At 33.9% G+C, this 24,226-nt stretch overlaps 1 protein-coding gene and 1 pseudogene across 1 annotated transcript; one reads left to right on the top strand and one right to left on the bottom strand.

Moving 5' to 3' along the window:
* Positions 1-83: 83 nt before the first annotated feature.
* Positions 84-15,978, bottom strand: LOC137730275 (uncharacterized). Its single transcript, XM_088685359.1, has 15 exons — positions 15,744-15,978; positions 5,989-6,384; positions 5,812-5,880; positions 5,578-5,691; positions 3,889-3,963; positions 3,738-3,794; positions 3,483-3,548; positions 3,207-3,320; positions 2,931-3,044; positions 2,346-2,408; positions 1,532-1,696; positions 1,324-1,446; positions 684-764; positions 508-569; positions 84-401 (listed from the first exon to the last, which is right to left on the bottom strand). The coding sequence occupies exons 2-15, from the start codon at positions 6,181-6,183 to the stop codon at positions 326-328; spliced, it is 1,374 nt and encodes a 457-aa protein (XP_088541485.1). The 5' UTR covers positions 6,184-6,384; positions 15,744-15,978; the 3' UTR covers positions 84-325.
* On the top strand, positions 13,403-14,683 carry LOC148690967 (UPF0481 protein At3g47200-like; annotated as a pseudogene).
* Positions 15,979-24,226: the final 8,248 nt, after the last annotated feature.

The raw sequence follows: 24,226 nt of genomic DNA, 5'->3' as shown, positions 1-24,226 counted from the left end.
CAAATTAATGTGCGCTAGTTAATTTCAGAGATCGATTTTGAAATTCAAAAATCAAATAGCGAGTGATGTAAATTCAAAGACTATTTATGATCGTAACCCCACTTATATATAATAATATTGATATGTAGTTTGTCAGCTTTTATTCCAAATACACTAAAAAGATAAACTAAAATACACCTTTCAACAACATAAGTAAAAGCCGCCCACCACCACCAACTCCTAGACTTATCTTAACGTCTAACTGGTGCATCACAGTTTCTAACATTTTACACAGACGATTCAATCATGCACGGAAAAAGGACATGTAAACAAAGCCAGTAGCAGCTTACTTCTCTGGATGGCCCCTTTTAGCGTTACGACGCGCATGGTTGGTACCTGGAACAGGTTTTTTAGTCGTTGTACTGCATAACGACGCACAAAGTCGTAATCAGCAAACAGAAATATGTTAGGGTTACTTTTCGTTTAGAAAATGCGGTGTGCAGGCATGAGCACGTATAAGCAACCAACCAGAAAAGTGAAGAGAAAATTCTGAACAGAATTATGATGAGCAGGGCCACCAAAGCCGAGGCCTGCAACATTTTAATTGCGACTAAATAAGGCGATCAAACATAAATTTCAAAGAAAGAAGAAAACAGAACAAACAAAGAAATGCAAGAAGATTGATTTCATTACACTACACTTACCGCAAACCACTCCAACTCCTTTATAGCAAGAGGTCTTGTCAGTTCATGCCTCTTCAGCAAATCTTTTACTGTCCCTTGAACCTTGAAGAAATATTGATTACAAAATTTAATAAACTACTATAGCTGGTTCGGTGAATGGCTTAAGCTACGGGTGCATCCACCATGGCAAGAACATCAAAAGGAATAGAAAAGAAACCGTAATTCATTCACAACATGCAGTAACAGTCTTCAACAGCAAGTAACATATGAACCGTAGACTGTTCAACGCAGTCACTATAAGATAGCAGATAAAACATTTATGTCATCTTATGTTACGATGAATTGATTGTTCAGAGCAGTTCATAATTATCGTCATCAAATGGAGAAGAAAAAGAAAATGGAAAACACAGGAATAATAAGCGAACTTGTAGCAATCAACCATTGAAAAAATAAAGGAAAACTAATGAAAAGGACTTGAAAACTTTGAGTTTTAACGATAATGACAAAATAAAGAGTAAAGTAAATAGTACCAGGATTGACTTTTTAGTGTAAAAATATGGTTTTTCATTAAAGTGAACAGTACCACGGGCTTTTTGTTAAAACTCCCTTGTATCTAACAGTAGCATAATGAATGGAGGTTATTTCAAATTGATGCTGATACCTGATGATGGTATGTTGATGCAGATTTGAGAAACTTCTCGTAGGCAATAACTGCCTTATCGACATGAGGTTTTGTCACAGTGGTCAGCAGATCAACATATGGCTCGCTGAACTTTTTTGCTTCCTGTCACCCAAAAATACAGCTGTAGGATGCATGTAGGCAACATGAATGGACCAACTTCTTTGTCTACTGAAATGTATACATATACCTGAAAGTAAAGATCAACAACTTCTTGTGCTTTTATAACATGTGGAGCTATTGTAGTCTTTGAAACCTCATAAACTTCAATAGTTGTATTACTCAACGATATCACATGAAGTTCAACAGTATCCTTCACCACCAGCCATTGTTCCTTGATTGCCGGGATCCATTTCTTCAACAGGACAGACATGAAAAGGGGGGATAATAAAGTTTAGTGAGAAAGGGAAACCACTTCTTATAAACAAGGCATAAAGCACAACTGAATAGAACATACTAGCATCCATACACATGCAAGTATACTAACACACATGTATACACACTAGTATGCATGTGTGTGATTGTATCCTGCCTAACACTATTAACGCCATGGAACAATTTTATAGCTAGACAAGTCGAAAACAGAAACCCCATTAATTTCAGGTTCTCACTTAGCCCTAGTTTGGTACTGAGGTGATTCTGAAAAAAGTGGCTATCAAAAAAAGTTGGGAGCTTTTTTATGTTTGGTAAACATTTAGCTTCAGCTTTTTTTCACAGTTTTTGGTGAAAAAAAACCAAAAACACAAAGCTGCAAAACTCGGTTTTTTTTTCACATCTGTTTTACATAAAACTTTATCAAACACTATAATATTGTTTTTTTTTTTTTTCCAAAAGCACTTTTACGAAAAAGTTTACCAAACACTCTGCTGCTTTATTTTACAATTACTTATTCTCACAGTACAGCAAAAACAGTTTTTTTTTCAAAGTACAGTAATACCAAACCAGTAATGTTACTAAGCTCTACACTGTTACACAAAAGTGGAAATTGAAAATAGCTAGCTTACAGTTTTCGTTGTTTCCACATGGGGTTCAGCCCACTTTTCAGCCTGGGCTTTTTTCTCCAGAGCCTGAACAAATTTGAAGGACCTCGTCAGTTATTGAAGGACAACAATACTCGGTAAATTAAGCACACACTTGTAAAAGAGAAAATTGTAGGAGTGAGGTATCAGGTTCTTCAAGTGACCATACAGCAATTAATTGTAATACCTTCTGAATCTAATCACCACACTACTTCGAATACCATATATAACATAAGGAAAAGATGTGTGAAAGCATATGATATGTAGAGAACAGAAAAAAGAAAAGCATATGTGTGAATTGACAAAAAAAAAAAAGCAAACCAAAGCTTTCGCATCACTTTCAGATTCCAACTGAACCATTGATGGATGAGTTATCTAAATAACTGAAGACGATTGCAAAATGAACTTTAAAGAACCTTAATTCTATGACAAGCTTAAACAACACCTTCAAATTCTCTTTTCTTAAGAAACTCACATAACGGATTTTTCTGAATTTACAACTACCTCAGAAAGAATATAGACAAACATTGGGAGACAGTTAAAATGACAAAAAAAAAAAAAAAAACTCACGTTCTCTATTTTTGAAAGTAAATCATCGATCTTCTTCTCAACTTCATTTAACCGGTCTTTCAAGTCCCCTTTCTCATTACGTTGCAATTGTAATTCCTTTTCAAATTCATTAACCTGCATAGAATGAACCTTAATTTCATGACAAGCTTAACACAAAAACCTTCAAATTCTATGTTCTTAAGAAACTCACTTGGCTGATTTTTTTGAATTTACAACTACCTCAGAAAGAATATAAACAAATATTGGGAGATAGTTAAAATGACAAAAAATACTCACATTCTTTATTTTTGAAATCAAATCATCTATCTTCTTCTCAGCTTCATTTACCCGGTCTTTCAAGTCCCCTTTCTCATGACTTTGCGATTGTAATTCCTTTTCAAGTTCGTTAACCTGCATAGAATGAACCTTAATTCGATGACAAGCTTAAACAAAACCTTCAAATTCTATGTTCTTAGGGAACTCACTTGACTAATTTTTCTGAATTTACAACTACCTCAAAAAGAATATAAACAAACATTGGGAGACAGTTACAATGAAAAAAAAAAAACTCACATTCTCTATTTTGGAAACCAAATCATCAATCTTCTTATGAGCTTCATTTATCCGATCTTCGTTAACCTGCAAAGAATGAAACTTAATTCAATGACAAACTTAAACAAAATCTTTAAATTCTATGTTCTTAAGAAACTCAGTTGACTGATTTTTCTGAATTTACACTTACCTCAAAAAGAATATAGATAGACATTGGGAGACAGTTAAAATGAGAGAGAGAGAGAGAGAGAGAGAGAATTCATGCAACTTAAATACCTCATTTAACACTTTTGTTTTTAGAGTAGCTTCAAATTTCGCCTTCCACATTTCCACCTGAAGACAATTTTAGAGACATAGACTGAGCATAACTGCATAAGCACCAACCCCAATCTAGAAAAATGGGCTTCCGCAGAGACTTTAAAATTACCTCAGCCACTTTAACTTCAAGAGCATGCTCAGTTTTACGGATTTTGGTCTCCTGCTCATCATTAGTCTTCCCAGTCTGTAAAAAGATCATCAGACATCATTCCATTATCCCCAAGGGATAACATTAAGAGCAAGTCTAGCGTGGTTGATAGCCCGATGGACAGAACCGATGCAACCCAATTGCCTTTCAAATTTGCTTTAGCCCGGGCAATTGGGCTAAGGGGGAGTCGGTGAGAGAGGGCAGTGGGAGTTCAAGGCCTGAGTGTCTAAGGGCTCTATGAAGCAAGGCTGATGTCAACCACGTTATAAAAATAATTTACGTTAGGTGCGTGCATAACACGCGCGAGTGAGGGTGCGTCTCCAACAAGATTTTCAGATGCTGGGACCCGCATGTCAGCCCCACTCAGTTAACTTGGAATCTGGATCGTTGATTTCCAGATCAACGGTCCAGGTTTTTAGGCTTTAAATTTTTTTTTAAAAGAAAGAAAAAAGGAAAAAAAAATAGAAATGTTATGGTGGGCAACGTGTCACATTCTGGACTGTTGGATTTCAAATTTTTTTGTAATCCAACGATCCAGATTAATTAAGTTAATAATTTTTTTTAAAATATTAAAGATCCGAAAAATTTCAAAAAAAAAAGATTAAAAAGATTATAATTTTTTTTCTATAAATACCTTATCATTTTCTCCTACTTTACACCACATTTCAATATTTTCAACGATTTTAAAAAATTAAGAACATGTCGCTCGACAGAATTGGTTAAAATTTTTATCGTAATCTATCTACAAAAATCTTACTTTCAGATAATGCCATATGGCGTGACAAGATTGGTTAAAAATTCAATTCGAAATTTAAAATTATTTTTTATTATTTTATAAAATAAAAAAATACTAGTATTCTATTACCTATTGCCATGACTATTCAATTTAAAGGTGGAGATGCAACTCCTACGTTGGAAGTGCTCTAAGCAAAAATCCAAGTAGCATTACAACTACAAGTATAAAATATATGAAAGAAAAAGAAAAAAGAAGCAGACTTTTTTGTTCAGCATTGTATGGAAGTCGAGATAGTAAAAAAAAAAAAAAAAAAAAACGCCACAGCACCCTAATTGTGTCAACATTGGTGCTAAAGTAGGAAGTCAATTTACATTCTATACAAAAGGACATTCCCATCGAAAACTTCTTTACGGGGAAATGAACAAAGGACTCATCACAAAAAGACATAAAACGAATTGATAATATCTGCAAAATTACAAACCAAAACAAAACAGTGATTGAGAGAGTTGAGTGACAACTTTTAGCATCCTTTTATGGAGGCGGATTATCTGCCCTCCTGTTACCGTGCTCTTTTCATCCCCTCTTATTTGTGCAGTTACGGTTAAGCCACGTTAATATTTTATATTAATTTTTTAATAGAAATAATAAGACAAAAAACAATATGAATATAAAATATTGACGTGATTTAACCGTGATCGCACAAATAAGAAGAGATGAGAAAGGCACGGTAACAGGAGGACAGACAGTCTACCTCCCCTTTTTATTCCCTTACTATCATTCTTTACTGAACACTTAAATCCAATGCAAAATAATGTTCTGTTCTTATAATCAGAATCACTAAGGACTTTCCCCATCACTATGAGCACATTCAGCTACAAAATAACTTTTCTTCCAAATGAGAAAAAATAACTTACATTCTTTATTTCTGAAAGCAAACCATTGATCTTCTCCTCAGCTTCATTTGCCCGGGATTCCAAGTCTTCTTTCTCTTTACGTTGCGATTGTAATTTCTGTTCAAGTTCATTAACCTGCATAGGAGAATGAATTGGCAATTCAGTAGTATTCTCTTTTTTTTTTTTTTTTTTTTTTTGGCAACATGAATGTAGTGGTTTTCACATACTAAAATAGTCCACTTCATTGTGTCTAACCTTTTTCGCTAGTTCATCGGCACGGGCTTGAGCCTTCCCAACCTGCTGCTCAACTAATGACCCGTTTTTCTAAAATATAGAAACATAGATAGAAATCAATATGCAGATAAACTAACTGTCATTCGAAAAACAGATTGGGTAATTGGGTTTCTGGCAATTCATGCAAACATGCCTTACCTGGAGAGACTCGATTTCACTCCGCAAGGAAGAAATTATATCCGATTTCTGCTGAATTACTTTCTCCTTCTCTTTTATAAGCTCATTGTTCTTTTTTAGTTGGAGTTCCATCGAAGAAATTCTATCCAAGTTGTGTTGAATTACTTTCTCCTTCTCTTTTATAAGCTTATCGTTCTTTTTTAGTTGGAGTTCCATCGAAGAAATTCTATCCAAGTTGGGTTGAATTACTTTCTCCTTCTCTTTTATAAGCTCGTTGTTCTCTTTTATTTCGTTTTCTTCTGCATTAAAGAAACACAAATCGTCAGCCAGGAAAACCCAAACAGCACTCAACAACACTTAAAAATGCTCGAAATTGACATTCGACTAATATCGATGTTGTTTCTACTCCCAAAGTAACTAAACAATTAAGCATCTTTATTGGTCTGATTAAAATTATAAAAACTGAAAAATCAAAGCTGTACAAATAAGCATCAGAGCTCAGCTAATTGCAGTATTACTTAGATTCCAAAACATAAACACAAAATTATAAATGGAAAGCATTACATAACACTTCCCAATGGAAAAACCAAAGGATCTCCAACTTTAGTAACATCTGTTTGGATGGCGAGAAAACCGAGGGAAAAATGTTATGAACTCAAAATGAATACCAAAATTTAAGTCAAATTTTCCAATCAAATGATACGTCATCAATAGGAAATGAGCACGTTAATCAACACATGCGTAATAATCTAATTATCAACATCCACATCATTTGATTTACAAAATTTGATTTAAAAATTTAGTCTCCCTAGCATTACCCACTCAAATTAGGATTGATTTGTGATTGCCTTAATTAATCACCAATTAAAGAGTTTTTTTTTTTTTTTTGTCAAACGATAGATTTTATTAGATTAGACATTGACGAAATTTAAACCCACACCATCACATAAGGACTCAATACATTTCTATAATTGTTAATTGAAAGTTTTATTCTTTAGTTTTATTGTTAAGGATTATTAAACATATCCGCTAGCATTAAAAAGTATAGTGACTGTATAAAGGGAGGCCAGCTCCCACGTTTTACAGAAGAAATCAAATACCAAAATTATTGCTCCTCTCTTCCGTCCCTTCCTCTTCTTCCATTGCAGTCAGGGGTGGAGCCATGATGGGATCAGAATGGTCCCATGTTTATTTGGGCATTTTTTTATCCCTTTAATTTCCAAAGATTTTTCAGGGTAGTAAAGCCTCAACAAAAATCTTCTCCTTATTCCTTCATTGGATTCAATTTGAGATTGATGGCTCTTAATGTAGTTAACCAACGTCAATATTAGTTTTAAAGGACTCAAACGATCATAAAAAGAAGAGAGAGGAAGTAAGCGAGATAGTTGGCTTTTATTTTTTATTTTTTATTTTTTTTTCCTAATTCACCTCCATCCATTTGGTGAGATAAGGCTTTGTTGTTGTTGTTCTATTCCTCTCATATTTCCTTCTTTCATTCAAAAAGACTTTTATTTTGAATCTAAGTCATGATATATAATACGCTCTACTTCCTTCTTTCATTTAAACAGACTTTTATTTTGAATCTGAGTCATGACAATACGCATGGGATTGAGTTGAGGAAAAGAATGACAATAATGACGTCATACCAAAGTCAAATGATAGTGGTTTGTAGTTAGGGCAAGATGGATCTTTATTTTTCTTAGATCAGAACAACGTTTTGAGGTGAGACTTTTGACCCCTCCTGAGCCAAAATTCTGACTTTGCCACTGCTGATTGTAGTAGTTAAGGTTAAGTTAGGGTTGAGATTTGGGTCCTAATAAAGTATCGAATCGATGAAAAAGCACAAATTCATCCAATAAACCCTTGAATTTGCAGAAGACGATAGAAACGATGAGTGGATCTTATACATGAGCTTACGAAAAAAGCCCCCCTTCGGAGGGCTCTCGCGTTTCTCCGCCGGGATTGGAGAGTCTCGTTCGTTTTCCTCCCACGAGATTCCAGTTTCTGCCTGAATCTGGGAAAAAATAAAGGCAAGAAAGATTGAGAGAGTCGCGAGCTTGGAGGGCACAATGGGAGCTTGCAATCACAGCCAACGAACCTCTCACAGCGACAGTATTTCGAGGTTTTTTTTTTTTTTTTTGAGTTGGAGTTCGATTTCTTCCGACTACAAATATTAAATATCGTTTGGTTCCAAAACAATCTTGTATTACCTCAAGGAAAATGGATATATAACTGTCAACTAATAAAGCATTTTAGGATACCAACAATAATTTTTTTTTACTAAAATTTCAAAATATTAAATTAATTAGTTAGGATTAAAATAGTAATTTCAACTCACTTTTAATGGATATTTCTTTCATTTGTTGCTTTGAATAAATAAAGGAAAAATATTTTTTTATTGGCAAAAAATAAGAAAAATATTTTATTAATTCTAATTTAAAACAAAAATATATCATGCAATTAAAAAAAGTCCTATTGGCATATGTGTACGCGTGATTGAAAGAGATATGTAATATCCATTTTTATATAAGTAAAAATTCGTTTGGTTGTTTGATTTTGAATTATTTTTTGGTGGAAAATTTGAATATTTATATTAACCCAAATTTTCTTTAATATAAAGGCAAATAGATGATATAAATTCCGCCATAAAAAGACAACATATAACAAAAGAAAAAAAAAAATATCCTTTGTTGATATCATGCTTGAAAGTTGGAACAGCATAAAAATATCATGAAAGTATCCCGTCCGTTAAACTTGTTGATTCGTGCATACAATTTTTTTACTGTTTGGCACATACTAGGGCAGGGATTTATATAAAAAACCGACTGAACCGTCCGAATAGTACCGATGGTTTTTTTTTTTTTTCTTTCTTTCTATATGGGACGTTTTGATATAGGCGTTTTGTTTTTTAGTTTTTTTAGATTAAACATACACTTCTTTTAAAAATTTGATCAAACATTTTCCTAAACTTTTGGTTATTAATTTCAGTTTTTCACATAAGTTCAATTTTGTTTAGAATTTAAGTTTTTCATGACTTATGCTGAACATTTCGTTTTTTTTTCTTTTCTTTTCCTATTATCCCTATATTTATGCATTTATTATCCATCTCTATGCATTTTTTTATTGTTTGTTATAATTTTTACTTTTTTTTGTGAATATAGTAGAATATTTATAAAAAAAATGTCAGATTTTATTATTTAGAAGACCCAACACATAATAAACATTTGTTTGATTATATAGTTACGTCTAGTTACCTATAATATGGACACATGTAGTTTTATAGTGGATTTGATTTTTTGTATTTCTCGGTACATTTGGGATATAAATGTTCCAAAAAGGGTTATCTAATAGAGATATTTGGTTTTGTGGCACATTTGGGATTTTTTGTTCATTTGGTATTTTGGTACATTTGGAATCTAAACATACCAAAAGGGTTACCTGACAATAGACACATTTGGTTTTTCCGTACATTTGAAATCTAAACGTACCAAAAGGGTTACATAACAATAGGTACATTTAGTTTTATGGTATATTTGGTTTCTCGGTACATTTGAAATATAAACATAGTAAAAGTCGATATTTTTGTTCTTAAATGTACCATAAGTTTTAAGTATATTTTTTATATATCTATACGTGAAAAAAAAAATATATTGAAGACTTTTTATTGAGACATTTTTAATAGAAAGAGAATTTTTTTTTTAAATACTGATAATAAGGAAATGAGGAATTAGTTAATTATTTTTTTTATTAAAAAAATATCATTTAATGTGTAGAAGGGGATTCGAAATTAAATTCTTATATTATAGGCAATTAGTTGCTAAGCTACCTTATGCCTCTATATAAATGCATTTAAATTAATGACATGGAAATTAAATAAAAAGAAAATTATTGAAGTGGCAATTGATCAAAGCACCTTAATCAAATCTTTAAAAGGAATGAATGTTTAATCTAACAACTATAGAAAAGATGTAGGGCATTCTAATTTTTTTATTTTTTTTATTTTTTATGGTGAAACCGAACCGTACTGATCACAATCGGTCTAACAAACGGTTCTCCGAAGGTTAACCGAACCGCATTGCACCTGAATTCTTTTCTTCACCCAACCAAAAAAAAAAAAAAAATCCAAAAGAGAGCAGAGCACCCAGAAGTAGAGAAAAAAAGAGAGGGAGAGAGGAGAGAGCACAACACCCAGAAAGAGAAAAGAGAGAATTAAGACAGAGGGAGAGGCTTCAGCACGCAGGAGAGATGAGGTAAAAAAAAAGAAAGGAGAAAAGGAGAGGCATAGCAAGCAGGAGAGGAGAAAAAAGAGAGAGAGAAAGAAGAGCACTGCAGGCAGAATGAAGGAGAACAGGATTTAGATAACATATGGATTCAAATTGTGGAAATTCTAGGAATCTTCATATTTTAGTAGTTCATTGTGCGATCAGAAATTATTTTTGAATTTTTTATTTAAAATTAAACAGAAATAGTAATTAACGAAAAATAAATGATAAACGATTAAGATATGAGAATTCTTAAATTTCCCGCAAAAGAGGATCCGAAGAGAGGATCCTCATCCGCAGAACAGAGTGAAGACAAAGAAATGAAGTGAATTAACAATTGAAAAGGATAACAGATGGGGTGGGGAGACGAAAGAACCCGTGCGTTCTAGAGGGTTGGTGGAGTGGTTTTTTATTTTAAAATTGTTGATTAATAATAAATATTGTATTGTGAAAAGGAAATGAATTTTTTAATAAAAAAAGAAAGAATCCAATGGACAAAAGAAAATAACCCGTGGACCAATTGAAAATTTTATATATAGTGTGTCAGCTGTATTCCGAGTATAGTAAAAAATTTATGGAGAAAGTGTGCCCCATTTTTCATGTATTATTACATATATTAGCCTATTAGGGACCTTTTTTTTTGGTAAAAATATATAAAGTAATATGTATATGATTGTTTGTAGGTTAAAAGATAGAATCAAAAGCATGATCCAATTCCTAAGTTTATGCAATATTTTGTTGTTGATATACAATATTTTGCATCATTGGAAATGAACATTTCAAATAGTAGGTAGGTAAATTAATATGGTCTAATTATATAAATACACACACAGTATATATATATATATATTTATACACATCTTGAATCAAATAACCATTTTTGTACATGGTAGGTAAATTACTTTTTTTTTTTATATGTATTATTACATATATTAGGTTTTTTTTTTTTTTGGTAAAAATATATATACATGAACTCATAATGCCAGATACATAGAATTAAGCCAACAATTCTCATATTTGATATTAATATGCAATGAATTTTTTAACATTAAGGTCTTATTTTTCTTTTTGCGAAATCATTAACTCTCTCCTTACAATATGCATAGAATTAGTTGTGCACATCAAATATGCAATAGGGGTATTTTAGGCATCTAAAAATGTAAAATGTGTAAAGTAATATATAATTAATGAATTCACTTAGGTGGATCCTAGTCATTGGGTTTTTTTTAGTAAAAAAATTATGTCGGATTTTATATGGAAAAAATTGAATTTGAGGGGTTAAAGTCATATTTTTTTAGTTATTAGGGGTTATTAATACAGAGTTTAGTGTATAGGAGTTGGAAAGCAATTTGCATTAGTGGAAGGGTTTAAACAAAAAAGTACAGCTAAAAGGCTAAATTAATTAAGCACAGTAATTGAGATAAATCTGGTTAGCACAATTTCAAGACTCTTCCAAATCTACGTTATGTGAGACTCACTATATTAAATGGGATTTGGAATCTATCTGGATTCGAATTGTGGGGATCCTAGGAATCCTCATATTCTAACCGTTCATCGTACATTGTGCAGCCAGAAATCATTTTGAATTTTTTTATTTAAAATTAAACAAAAATAGTACCAAACGAAAACTGATCGTACGATATACGATGAATGACTAAAATGTGAGGATTCCCTAAATTTCCACAAAAAGTATCCTTTGAGGATTGTCATCCTATTAATTGGAGAATTAGTATCAATCACTTATGGTTTTTTTTTTTTTTTTTTTTCAAAGGAACTGGAAATTTTCATAACTAGGACAAACAACCATCAGTGCAAAGAAAGAAAAGGTTAGGTAGCTACATGAATCATGACATTAATTTAATTAAGCCAAGTAAAAACCTTCTACAAAAACATATTGAAGAAAAAATAGTTATATAAAGGCAGCCTATCATTGTGCTATTGTTAAAAGAAAATTTATTTTTCATATACCAGAGCAGAGAGCAAGTAATATTATTGAGTTTTCTTAGTTAACTATGGAAGGCAAATTAACTGTACAAACTTGTTTGTTTTCCATATGCAAAGCAGATGCAAACTCACTTCATTTATTTATTTTTTTCCATTTTCGATGGGAAGTACTGTTATTGACATTAAAAAAATAATCACGGCACTCATTCTCACAAGATTTTGAGTTCGATTCCCTTTCCTACTTGTCCATGGCTTGTCAAGGTTAATATGAAAACTTTTTTTTTTATTAATTTTATTATTATTAAGAGAAGTGGGAGAATTCGAAACTCTTACAATAATTCAGGGGAGCAGGGAGTTTCGACCCGAGACATGGGTAAAAACCTTTTGGGGAAACTTGATATAAGTTCCATTTTTTAAGCCAATAGTAGGAATAGTCCAGTTTATTAAAATAAGTCCAATTTGTTATATTTAATTATTTAATTATCAATAGTTATCTGTTCAATGATAAGATTTATTATAAAAATCAAATTTCTTCCCAATTATCTCTTTGCTTATTTCTTTTTATTTATCTTTTTGTTATTTCTCGTTCTTCCTCCTACTTTAAAGCCCATTTATAGATTTTATTTTTAATTTTTATAATCAACCTATATCACAGGTTAATTATATTTATCTACCTATATGACAGATTCTTTTTTTATAATCAACCTATCACAGATTAATGTGTCTTACTTGTAGGTATGTTATGTTTTTTCTACATTTTAATTAGGTTTCATATCTCACGTATAGGTATTATATACATTCATATATTTGTTACTTGAGTTAGGGTATAATGTTTTGTAGATAAATTTATGTTAGTATATTAGTTTTTTTGTTATAAGATATTAAATATATTCTTTTGGAGTTGGAAAATGCACAATATTAGAAGATTTTAATTGATGTTTAATATTTTTAGAAAATATAAAATGAGTATAAAAGAAATAAAAACATATAATTAGATAACTGGACTCACTCCTAAAAACACTCTACATTTTTGGACTTGGATCTAAAAGCCCCATACTAAATCTACTAGGATATTGAACCACATGCAATCAGGGTTCATATGAATATTTAGTAGCGACATTCCACAATAACTCCGAAGGCATTTGGCGAGGTTTTTTTTTTTATGTTTCTTACAAAAGTTTGCTCGAAGTATCTTAGTTGATTGTGTGCCTAATGAAATATTTGAATCAATGCAGATAAAGATGTCAGCCTATCAAATGGCACATGACATAGAAAACCAGTTGGATAACTTGTCTGACCTGTCCAGTGAGGGGTGTATCTATAGAGTTCCTGAGCGACTACGGCAAGTAAATGAGAAAGCATATACACCTCAAGTAGTCTCTATAGGCCCACTTCACCATGGCAAAGAACCCTTAAAAGCCATGGAAGAGCACAAATTAAGGTACCTGCGCCATTTTCTAAGTCAAACCAGGGTAAGATTGTCTGATTGTTTACAAAAGATACAGGAGCAAGAGCACAGGTTGCGACATTTTTATGCAGAACCCATTGTGTTTGACAAGGATGAATTTGTAAGAATTGTTTCAGTGGATGCCACCTTCGTCATTGATTTCTTATTGAGGTTTCATTACTCCAATTATCGAAGGAACGAATATGATTACGTATTCAGCAAACCTACGATGATATGGGATGTGTCTCGAGATTTGCAGTTGCTTGAAAATCAGCTGCCATTCTTCATTCTTCAAGATCTTTTCACACTTTTACCTTCTTCACATCAACTGCCTTCGTTACTTCAAATTTCCTACTATCTTTTCCAAAGCGAAATCAATACAGAAGGGAAAAAAGCGAAAATTGACAAGATATGTTCTTCTGGAGTAGAAGTACAACATTTTGTTGATCTGATATGAATTCTATAACTGCCGTTGGAACCAGAAAAGAAACCTATAACCAGAGACACACACATCATCAGAGCCACTCCCAACGTGACAGAGCTACTCCAGGCTGGAGTCAAGTTTGAGGTAGGAAAAGACAGCAGTTTATTTGACATAAAATTCTCGTGGGGGATCCTCGAAATTCCGAAGTTAACAGTGGACGATTCCACGGATTTGGCATTCAGAAATCTCCTTGCTTTTGAACAATGCCGTCACAGAGAGGAGGATCTAGCTACTAATTATGTTTTCCTTATGAAGCGTCTCGCGAAAACCTTAAAGGATGTGGAATTGCTTGTTGAAAAGGGAATTATTGAAAATTGGCTAGGTGATACCCAGAAGATATCTACTTTGCTTCATGACCTTGACACCGGGATGATAGTTGACGAATGTTATTATGCCCATGTTTGTGAAAACCTGATAAAATACCGCACAAGTCCCTGGCACAAATTTAAGGAAAATTTCTACGTGTTCCTACAAACTTATGCTATCACGCCTTGGTTCATTATTTCTTCTGTCCCTGCTGTTATTCTCCTCATACTCACTCTCGTACAAACTATGTGCTCTATTAAATCTATTGCTTAGGCATCAACAACCGCAAGTCTCTCATTTTCCAGAGGATCCGCTAGTCTCTCCTTCGCTGTATCCTCTCTCCGAATCCTATAAGTCTTGCTAGTCTTTGAGAGAGTACAGAGTTTGCATTAGCAATCTAAGGTTTCCTTGAAGTGAGTGCAATAGATGTTCCAACAAAATCAAGTATTGAAGAGTGAGCTTTTATATTTGATAGGGAAGCAGTGTCTACTTGTAATGACTTTCATTCAAGTGTGTGTTGTAAATAAAGGGAAGTGAGTTTTGTAAATCCTTATGTCTTCTGCACGTTTATATCTTCTGGTCTTAGATTCAAACAATCGTGCGGAAATCACTTTTTTAAATTAATGTGTATGTAACTTCCTATGTCGTAACAATATGATGTTCATGGACCTATGCTTATGTATGTTTAAAGAAAAAGAAGAGTAAATGTATTTTGTTGTTTTTTGCCCCACGAAGTCAACATTTCCGTAAAAAATGTTGCTTTAAGCATCACTCCCAAGGATATGGAATTGCTTGTTCAAAAATGTAATAGTTGAAACTCAATGCTTGGCAGGGACGAGGTTAACAAACCTTATTAATCCGAAGAAGAAAATTGTTCCGAAGAAATCTCTTTACTGATCTTATTAAACATATCAATGCATAATACAGAAGTGGAGGGCAATGTTGAAACAAACACTCTTTCAATCTCCATGCTCTCTACTTTTTATTGTTGCGGTTGCTGCAGTCCTCGTGATCACTTCCATTCAAACAGTGTGTGTGTCTAATCGCTTTCTTTCGGCATCACCTGTCATCATTAATGGATTCTAGTTTGTTCATGACCAAGGAAACTGATGACCACGGAAATGATAACTGTTCATCATTACTTTAGTCTAAGGAAGGGGAGGAAAGAATTACAAACACTTGCCATTTGAAAAACCAAAGGATCTCCAACTTAAGTAACATCTGTTTGGATGGGCGAGAAAACGGAGGGAAAAAATCGAATCCACAAACACTTGAAAAATCACAAATTTCACCCAATAAACCCTAGGATTCGCAGAAAACGAAAGAAATGAACCTGGGGAGGGCACGGCTCGCCCCCATTCCGGAATTGGAATTTCAGCCCGAATCTGGGAGACAATTAGGGCAAGAAAGATCGAGGGAATGGCGAGCTTGGAGGGCGCCATGGGAGCACGCAATCACAGCCAACGAGACTTTCACAGCGACAGTTTTTCGAGTTTTTTTTTTTTTTTTTTTTTTTTTTTTTTTTTTTGAGTTCGAGTTCGATTTCTTCCGACTACAAATATTAAATATCGTTTTGGTACCAAAACATATCTTTTATAACCTTAACGAAAATGGATATATAACTGTCAACTAATAAAGCATTTACGATACCAACAATTGTTCTTTTTATTTATTTATTTTTATATAGTAAAATTCAAAAGATAAATTTTGTTTGGACTCATATAACCTTTTTCTACACCTAATTTATGTTAATCTTCATGAATTGAACTATATATCTTTCTATAATCTTTCTATAGTATGCAAGAACTAGAGAGAGAGTAGAGAGAGAGAGAGAGAGAGAGAGAGGGAGAGGGAAGAAGAGGAGATATTATTTCTGTAAAGTATATTTCTTTCATACTAAGTAATCCAACAATCTTGCCTTATATAGGCAGTTACAAAACTAGTTACTAATGAACCAATACACCAAGATTGTGATAAGTGTCACAATCATGGACCATTGACTATATATTCTAACATCCCCCCGCAAGCTCATGCTTTGATGAACTAAGCATGAGATTGATACAATGAGTTCTAAACAGAGGACCACTTAAACCTTTGGTCAATATATCAGCAAACTGTTCTTGGGATGAAACAAACTGCACTGTCAATTGTTTCTTGGCCACCCGTTCGCGAACAAAATGGACATCGATTTCAATATGCTTAGTCTTCTGGTGTTGCACAGGATTAAAGGACAGGGCAATAGCCGACAAGTTATCACAGAAAAGAACTGGAGGTATGGTTACAGGAATATGCAAAAAGACAAGCAGTTGCTTAATCCAATCTAATTCTGCAGAAGTAGAAGAAAGAGCTCTATATTCTGCTTCAGTAGATGATCTAGACACAGTTTGCTGTTTCTTGGAAGACCAAGATATGGGATTTGATCCTAAAAACACAACCAACCCTGTAGTGGACTGTCTGTCATTGGGATCTCCTGCCCAATCTGCATCACTAAAGGCCTTGAGGTGAAGATCTCCGCAAGCATAGGTCACTCCCACATTCATAGTACCTTTTAAGTACCGGAGAATTCGTTTTACAGCAGTATAATGAGCGACCATAGGTTGCTGCATAAACTGGCAAACCTGATGCACTGAAAAGGCAATGTCAGGCCTAGTGAAAGTAAGATACTGTAAAGCTCCCACAATGCTCCTATAAGCACCAGGATTAGAATAAGGATCACCATCATTTTTAAGAAGTCGACTATATGGAATGCATGGTGTATCACAGGCCTTGGCGTCAAGCATTTTAGTCTTCACTAACAAATCATGAATGTATTTAGTTTGGGACAGAAACAATTCGCTGGGAGTCTTGGAAATTTGAATGCCTAAGAAAAAATGTAAATTCCCCAGATCTTTGATATCAAACTCAGTAGTAAGAGCACTGATAACCTGTGGAATTGAAGTTGTAGCACTCCCAGTGATGATTATATCATCCACATAAAGCAATAGGATCACAACTGTATTTTCAACATATTTGACAAACAGTGAAGAATCTGCATATGTATTGACAAATCCCAGCTGAGGCAAGAACTTTGTAAATCGATCATTCCAGGCTCTAGGAGCTTGCTTCAAGCCATAGAGTGATTTATGAAGTTTGCACACTAAATGAGACTGAATTGGATCTTGAAAACCAGGTGGTTGTGCCATATAAACTTCTTCTTCCAAAACTCCATGCAAGAATGCATTTTTAACATCCAATTGTCTAAGATCCCACCCAAAATGTGCAGCAAGAGCAAGGACTAACCTCACAGTAGTAGGTTTAACCACAGGACTAAAAGTCTCACCATAATCCAAACCCGGTTCTTGACTAAACCCTTTAGCTACCAAACAGGCTTTATGTCGAGCAATAGAGCCATCAGAGTGTCTTTTGATTTTGAAGATCCACTTGCAGGTAACAAGATTTTTAGTAGATGGCAAAGAAACCAGAGTCCAAGTACCCTGAGCTTGGAGAGCAGCCAGTTCTTCTTGCATAGCTTTGAACCATATAGGATTGTTAAGAGCTGACTTATAAGAGCTGGGTTCAATTAGAGACAAATCAATCTCTTCACAGGCTTGAGCAGATGCAAGGAAAGCCTTCTTCTTACAAATACCATTTTTTCTTCGAGTTTGCATTGGATGCAAATTGATTGGAGGAATATCCAAAACAGCTTGCAGAGAATCAGGATGAAATTCAGTGTTTTCAGTACTTAGTAGAGGACTTGGATCAGGTACCACAGGGAGCTGAGAAGATGATGCAGGTGCACTAGTAATGGACTGAGGATTAAGTGAAGGGTTTGTAGATGTTGGTGATGAAGACACAATAACATTGTTTGTATTAACCACTGCTATGGGAAGGGAAGATGAAGTGAGAACTGATGAATTAGGGTGAGTAATGGTGGCTTGTGTCAGTAAATCTGCATATGGGAACTGTTGTTCATAAAAAATAACATGCCTAGAAATGTAAATCCGTTTCTTAGGCACATCATAACACATATATCCCTTATACTTAGAAGCATAGCCTAGGAAAACACACCTGGTGGTTTTGGGTTGAAGTTTGGTGCTGTTGAATGGTTTTAACAAAGGAAAACAGGCACAACCAAAAATTCGAAGATGGGATAATAATGGAACACTACCAAATAAGAGTTCAAATGGTGACCTGTTTTGAAGAATAACAGTTGGCATTCTATTGATCAGATAGATAACAGTTTGACATGCATAAGACCAAAATTGATGTGGCAGATTAGCAGTTTGCAATAATGTCACAGTGGTTTCGATAATATGTCTATGTTTACGTTCAGCTAACCCATTTTGTTCAGGGGTGTATGGACAGGACTTATGATGAACAATACCTTTGTCCAAAAGAAAAGATTGAAGCCTATGACTCATATACTCTCCTCCACCATCACTTTGTAAAATCTTAATCGGAGTAGAGAACTGATTAAGTACAAAAGAATAGAATGCAACAAAGGTAGAGTACAAATCAGACTTGTTTATCAATGGAAAAAGCCAACAATGTCGACTATATTCATCAATGAAGATTACATAATATTTGTAACCATCAACAGAAACACAAGGTGCAGGACCCCACAAGTCACTATGCACAATTTGAAAGAGCTTAATAGACTTATTGACATGAGGTGGAAAGGGTAATTTGCTAAATTTGCCTTCAAGACAATGATGGCACAAAACAGATGACTTAGAAGGGGTACCAGGTACATTGGCTTTATGTAACATAAGAGAAACAACATGATTTGTTGGGTGACCTAACCTATGATGCCAAAGCTAAGATTTAACAAGTTGTCCCAGAAAAGCTTTTGCAGATAGTGAACTTTGTGAAGAACCGGAGTTGGGATAGGAAAGGGAATGAATAGGATAGAGTCCATTACTACATAGCCCTCTGTAGAGGATCCTCCCTGTGGCCTTGTCCTGAATCCAAAAACACAAGGCATCAAAGATTAGCCAACAATTATTATCAAGGCATATCTTATGTACTGACAATAAATTGTGTGTTATCTTGGGAACATATAACATAGAATTTAATTTGATTGGTTTTGCTGGAGTATGAATAATAGAATTCCCAACATGAGAGACTTGTAAACCTTCACCATTGGCAGTTTGTATGGTCTCACTTGTAGGATAAGGTGATGCCAATGATAAGTTGTTCATGTCAGCAGTCATATGATTGGTGGCGCCAAAATCAGTCAACCAAACTTGGGGAGGTGCTGAAGGAGTAGCTGGTTGAGGTGCAGAATTGAACACAGTGTGCATAGCATACATTGGAGATTGTTGTAACTGATGTGTGTGTGGTTGTGGAGACGTTTGATATGAATACTGAGGTGAATGAGGCAGTATGTGATAATTAGGAGGGGCAGATGGGAACCCATTAGAATGTGGCCAACTAGGAAAGCCAATGTAGTTAGGTCCTTTATCATTGTAGAAACAAAACCAAGTCACATGATTCATTTTGCCACAGATTTGACAGCCATGCCTTTCTGAAGGCTTTGCACCACAAAATGGAGCAGTGTGACCATCAATGTTACATAACTGACATGTAGGAAGCATAGAGGTAGAGGAAGACCCCACTGAAGATATTGGAGAGTGACCAAGAATTCCTGATGCAGAAGTAGACAAACTAGGTGCCTGAGTTGAGTACACAGGTCTGGGATTGAAGAATCTGTGTCCCTGATACTTTCCTTTACCCTTATGTTTATTCCCATTGTAAGCTTTGTAACCGCCAGAGGTAAATTGAGATTGACCATGAATATTGCCAAACGACTGCAAGGATGATACATTTTTAGGCTGAGAATTATCAACCATAGCAGTCATAAAGGAAGCATTCGAATGATTCTCAACAATGATTTCTTTAGCAAGTAACTGTGCCCTAAAGCTTTTTAGGGTAATGACACTTTCACGACCTCGGATCACACAATGAAAAGTATTGTATTCAGAAGGCAAGCCATTAAGAGCAAGTATTACAATATCCTCATCCTGAAAGAACACTCCAGCAGCTGATAAATAATCCCTAGCTTCTTTAATACGTTGCAGATAAACTGAAATGGAATCAGACCCCTTTTTAATTGTCTGCAAGTTCGACTTCATATGAAAGATACTGGTTTTGGATACAGTGGAGAATTGCTCATTTAAACGATTCCAAAGATCTCTCGAACTTTGACTCCCAATAGCACAGGACATAGCCACAGGTGATAAAGTCGCAGTAATCAATTGTATTATAGCCCTATCATGCATTCTCCAAATCAAAACATCATCATTCTCAATAGACATAGAAGAATTAATACCAGATTCACCAGTTTGTGAGGGACAAGAGGTCGATCCATCCACAAATCCCATAAGCCCATTGCTTTCAATTAAGAGTTGCATCTGAAAATGCCAATTAAGATAATTGGAGTCATCAAGCTTGACGTTAACAAAGATCGAGATCGACGAAATAAGGTTCGTAACCGAAGATTGAAGTAACTGTAGCTGAGACGCAGTTACCATGTTTCACGCAAGATTGCAGATTCTTGAAACACAACCCCAATTTCAGTCAGAAATTTTCACAAACACGTAATGTGCAAAGATCGCAGACAACAAATCGAACCAGAAACTGATCCAGAAACTAAACCAGTAATCAATCACAATGAATAATCACCAACAAAACCCTAAAAAACAAAGAAGATTGAGTCCGATCAGAAAAAGAAACCGAGAACACTGAAGATGAAGAAGGAAGAAGCGGAAGCAAGAAGGATCGAAGATCACGCGTCAGCAACAATGGCGAGTGATACCATGTTAATCTTCATGAATTGAACTATATATCTTTCTATAATCTTTCTATAGTATGCAAGAACTAAAGAGAGAGTAGAGAGAGAGAGAGGGAAGAGAGGAGATATTATTTCTGTAAAGTATATTTCTTCCATACTAAGTAATCCAACAATCTTGCCTTATATAGGCAGTTACAAAACTAGTTACTAATGAACCAATACACCAAGATTGTGACAAGTGTCACAATCATGGACCATTGACTATATATTCTAACAATTTAAACTTTAAATGTGAATTGTTTTCCCCTATTGCATAATTACCATCAAGTACAAATATAATTAATAATAAAACTAATATTTATCAATAAACCCATCCCAAAAATTAAACTCTACCATCATACAAAGTTTATCCTACTTTCATTCTGGCTAAAACCCAATAGCTCTCGTAGAGAAAAACAAGCTTTTTTTTTTAGTGGAGAAGATGAGTTTTTGGGTTTCAATTCACGGCTATCAACGCTAGAAGTTGAGAAGATGGGTTTTTGAGTTTCGCATCATATATGGTGGCAAAACCTCCTCTGCCAATTTGGTTTCCTCGAAGGTTTAGGCAAATCTTATAATTCCTTGTCTCTTTTTTGCCATTGCAGTGCATCTAATCTTCTCAACAAACACAATAGTTCCTCAAATTCAAGCCATACAATCTGAAGGGGAAACTAAAAAAGAAATTATTATTAGTATATGGAAGATTCATAAACAAGTAAAAACTTCACCAAATTATTCAACTTGTCCATAGAAGTCGAACTCCAGAAAGCTTTCATAATTCCCATAAACAAGTAGAAACTTCACCAAATTATTCAACTTGTCCACAGAAGTCGAACTCCAGAAAGCTTTCATAATTCCCATAAACAAGTAGAAACTTCACCAAATTATTAAATTTGAGATTTTATTTTCTAAATGGGTGTCAAGATAAATTTACATTTTGAATTGGGTTAGTGCGGTTAGTTTAGGTAGTAAATTTGGGTTTAAAGAGATATTACGTATTTAATTAAAAATAATATGGGGTAGAGAGTAAGTTGGGTGTAGAAAGAAGGAATATAAGTTCAAATAAAATTTCTCAATTCAAAATATTAAATAAATTAGTTAGGATTAAAACAATAATTTCAAATGGTAATGTTAGGGAGATTAAATTTGTAAATTAAATGATGTGTCACCAATAAGAATGAATACGTTTATTAACGTTTAAGTAATAAACCAATCATCAAGGTTCATATCCTTTAATTTTCAAAACTTTAATTACAAATTTAGTCTCCCTAAAATTACCCAATTCCAAAATAACTGACTTAATGGATATTACTTTCAGTTGTTGCTTTGAATAAAAAACAGAAAAACATTTTACTATTTAAAAAAAAAAAAGGAAATTTTTTTTCATCTACATATATAAATGAAGAAGGAAAAAATAATGAAACATTTACAATTTTAAAATTACCCTCTCCCCATTAAATTTTCAAATAATAAAAGAAATGCACCAAAAAAAAAAAAAAAAAAAAAACCGACTTCCATAACTAACTTTATTTTAAAAAAGATATATATTTTTTTGTGTTTTTTTTTCAAATAAAAATTTAACAAGTTATGTAAATTTCAAAAATCATTTATAATTATAAAAACTCAACTTATGTTTAATAATATTGATATATAACGTGTCAGATGCATTCCAAATACATTTATGAAGAAAAGTGTGTCCCTTTTTGAGTAGAGGACCAATTGAAAATTCAAGACCTATGTTTAATAAATTCAGGACCAATTGAAAATTCCGAATACATTTATGTTTAATAAATCTCGTCGTTTCGGCCAAATTACGGATCAGTCTCTTCCTCTCTGCAGCAATGTTCAGTTCCAACTTGCTCTGAGCTTTTCTTGTTCTGCTTTCGCTTCTGGAGCTCTCTGGGACTTGAGGTGGATTACATTTCTCTGATTAATTTTGTTAATTTCGTTTTTTTTTTCTTGGAAGTATTGATTGTAATTTGCTGATGAATTGTAGTTTAATTTGCTGATTAAGTTTTGGGTGATGAATTTGAAGTGAATTTTGAGAGGTATTATGAATTGGGTTTTGAATTTCAGTCGGAGAAATGAATTTTCCTGAGAATTTGTGGTGGGTGGGAGTCAGGTGAATTTAGTAAAAGTTGTTTGAAGCTGGCATCCCTAAGTTTCCATTTTTTGTTGGATTACCATTGTGAAAGAAGTTAACTTTGTATGCACATGTAAGTATGAATTACACTGGAGGAAATTGGCAGTGAGTGATCGAAATTCCCAAGGGAAATGGGAGTTACGAACTAAATTCGTATGAGTATTCGTATTCGGGTTGTTCTAAGTTCGAGTTTATGTTCATGAGCTTGAGGTCGGCACATTGTCCGTATAAGAACACTTGAAAGGTTTGGTTTTGGTGGTGTTGTTTGAAGCTGTATCAATAAATTTCAAATCTTGTTGAATTCTCATTGTGACAAAAAAGTACCTTTCTATGCGTTGCATCCAAAAATTACCATTGTGTGCGCATACATGTACACGTTTCAATGGAGGATAGATGGCGATTGCTCACAATGCCTCGCTAGGGTCAATGGGAGTTAAGAACTATTTAGTAGAAGTAGTTAAGAACTATGTGGCACAACCATTGCCGCATAGATTCTATAAGATCACTAGAACGGAGTATTTGGCGAGAACAGTATATGATCATCTTGATTGCTGATGTACGTGCCTCTCTATGAAATTTTCTTTGGCAACTAGTTTGCCCGGATATATATTTGGCATATTCTTTTCTTTTTCATATGAAGCCGCATGCCTTCACTTTAAAAGGCTTCCATTTCATCGTTTTATTAGTCAAACAGAGTCAAATAGGATTTGAGATTATACAATGATTGCTTGAGTTGCTTGGAGTTTCAGCTCACTTAGTTTCAAATTTGAGATTTTGCATTTTCTTGAGCTTTCTTCCCCCTTTATCTTTTCCTCTTAACCGTTCTATTCTTTCTTATTTAGTTAAATTTAGGGTAGTCATC

Source organism: Pyrus communis, chromosome 15 (assembly GCF_041283825.1).
Source record: "Pyrus communis isolate YQ-2024b chromosome 15, ASM4128382v1, whole genome shotgun sequence".
NCBI lineage: Eukaryota > Viridiplantae > Streptophyta > Magnoliopsida > Rosales > Rosaceae > Pyrus > Pyrus communis.
Note: the sequence above shows the minus strand (reverse complement) of the source record. Positions and strands in the feature narration are given on the sequence as shown.

Coding starts and splice junctions, on each gene's coding strand:
- LOC137730275 (XM_088685359.1), bottom strand. CDS start 6,183: ATGGAACTCCAACTAAAAAAGAACGATAAGCTTATAAAAGAGAAGGAG. Junction 5,692..5,811: donor CCGATGAACTAGCGAAAAAG/GTTAGACACAAT, acceptor TCTCCTATGCAG/GTTAATGAACTTGAACAGAA. Junction 3,549..3,737: donor AAACAAAAGTGTTAAATGAG/GTATTTAAGTTG, acceptor CATTCTTTGCAG/GTTAACGAAGATCGGATAAA.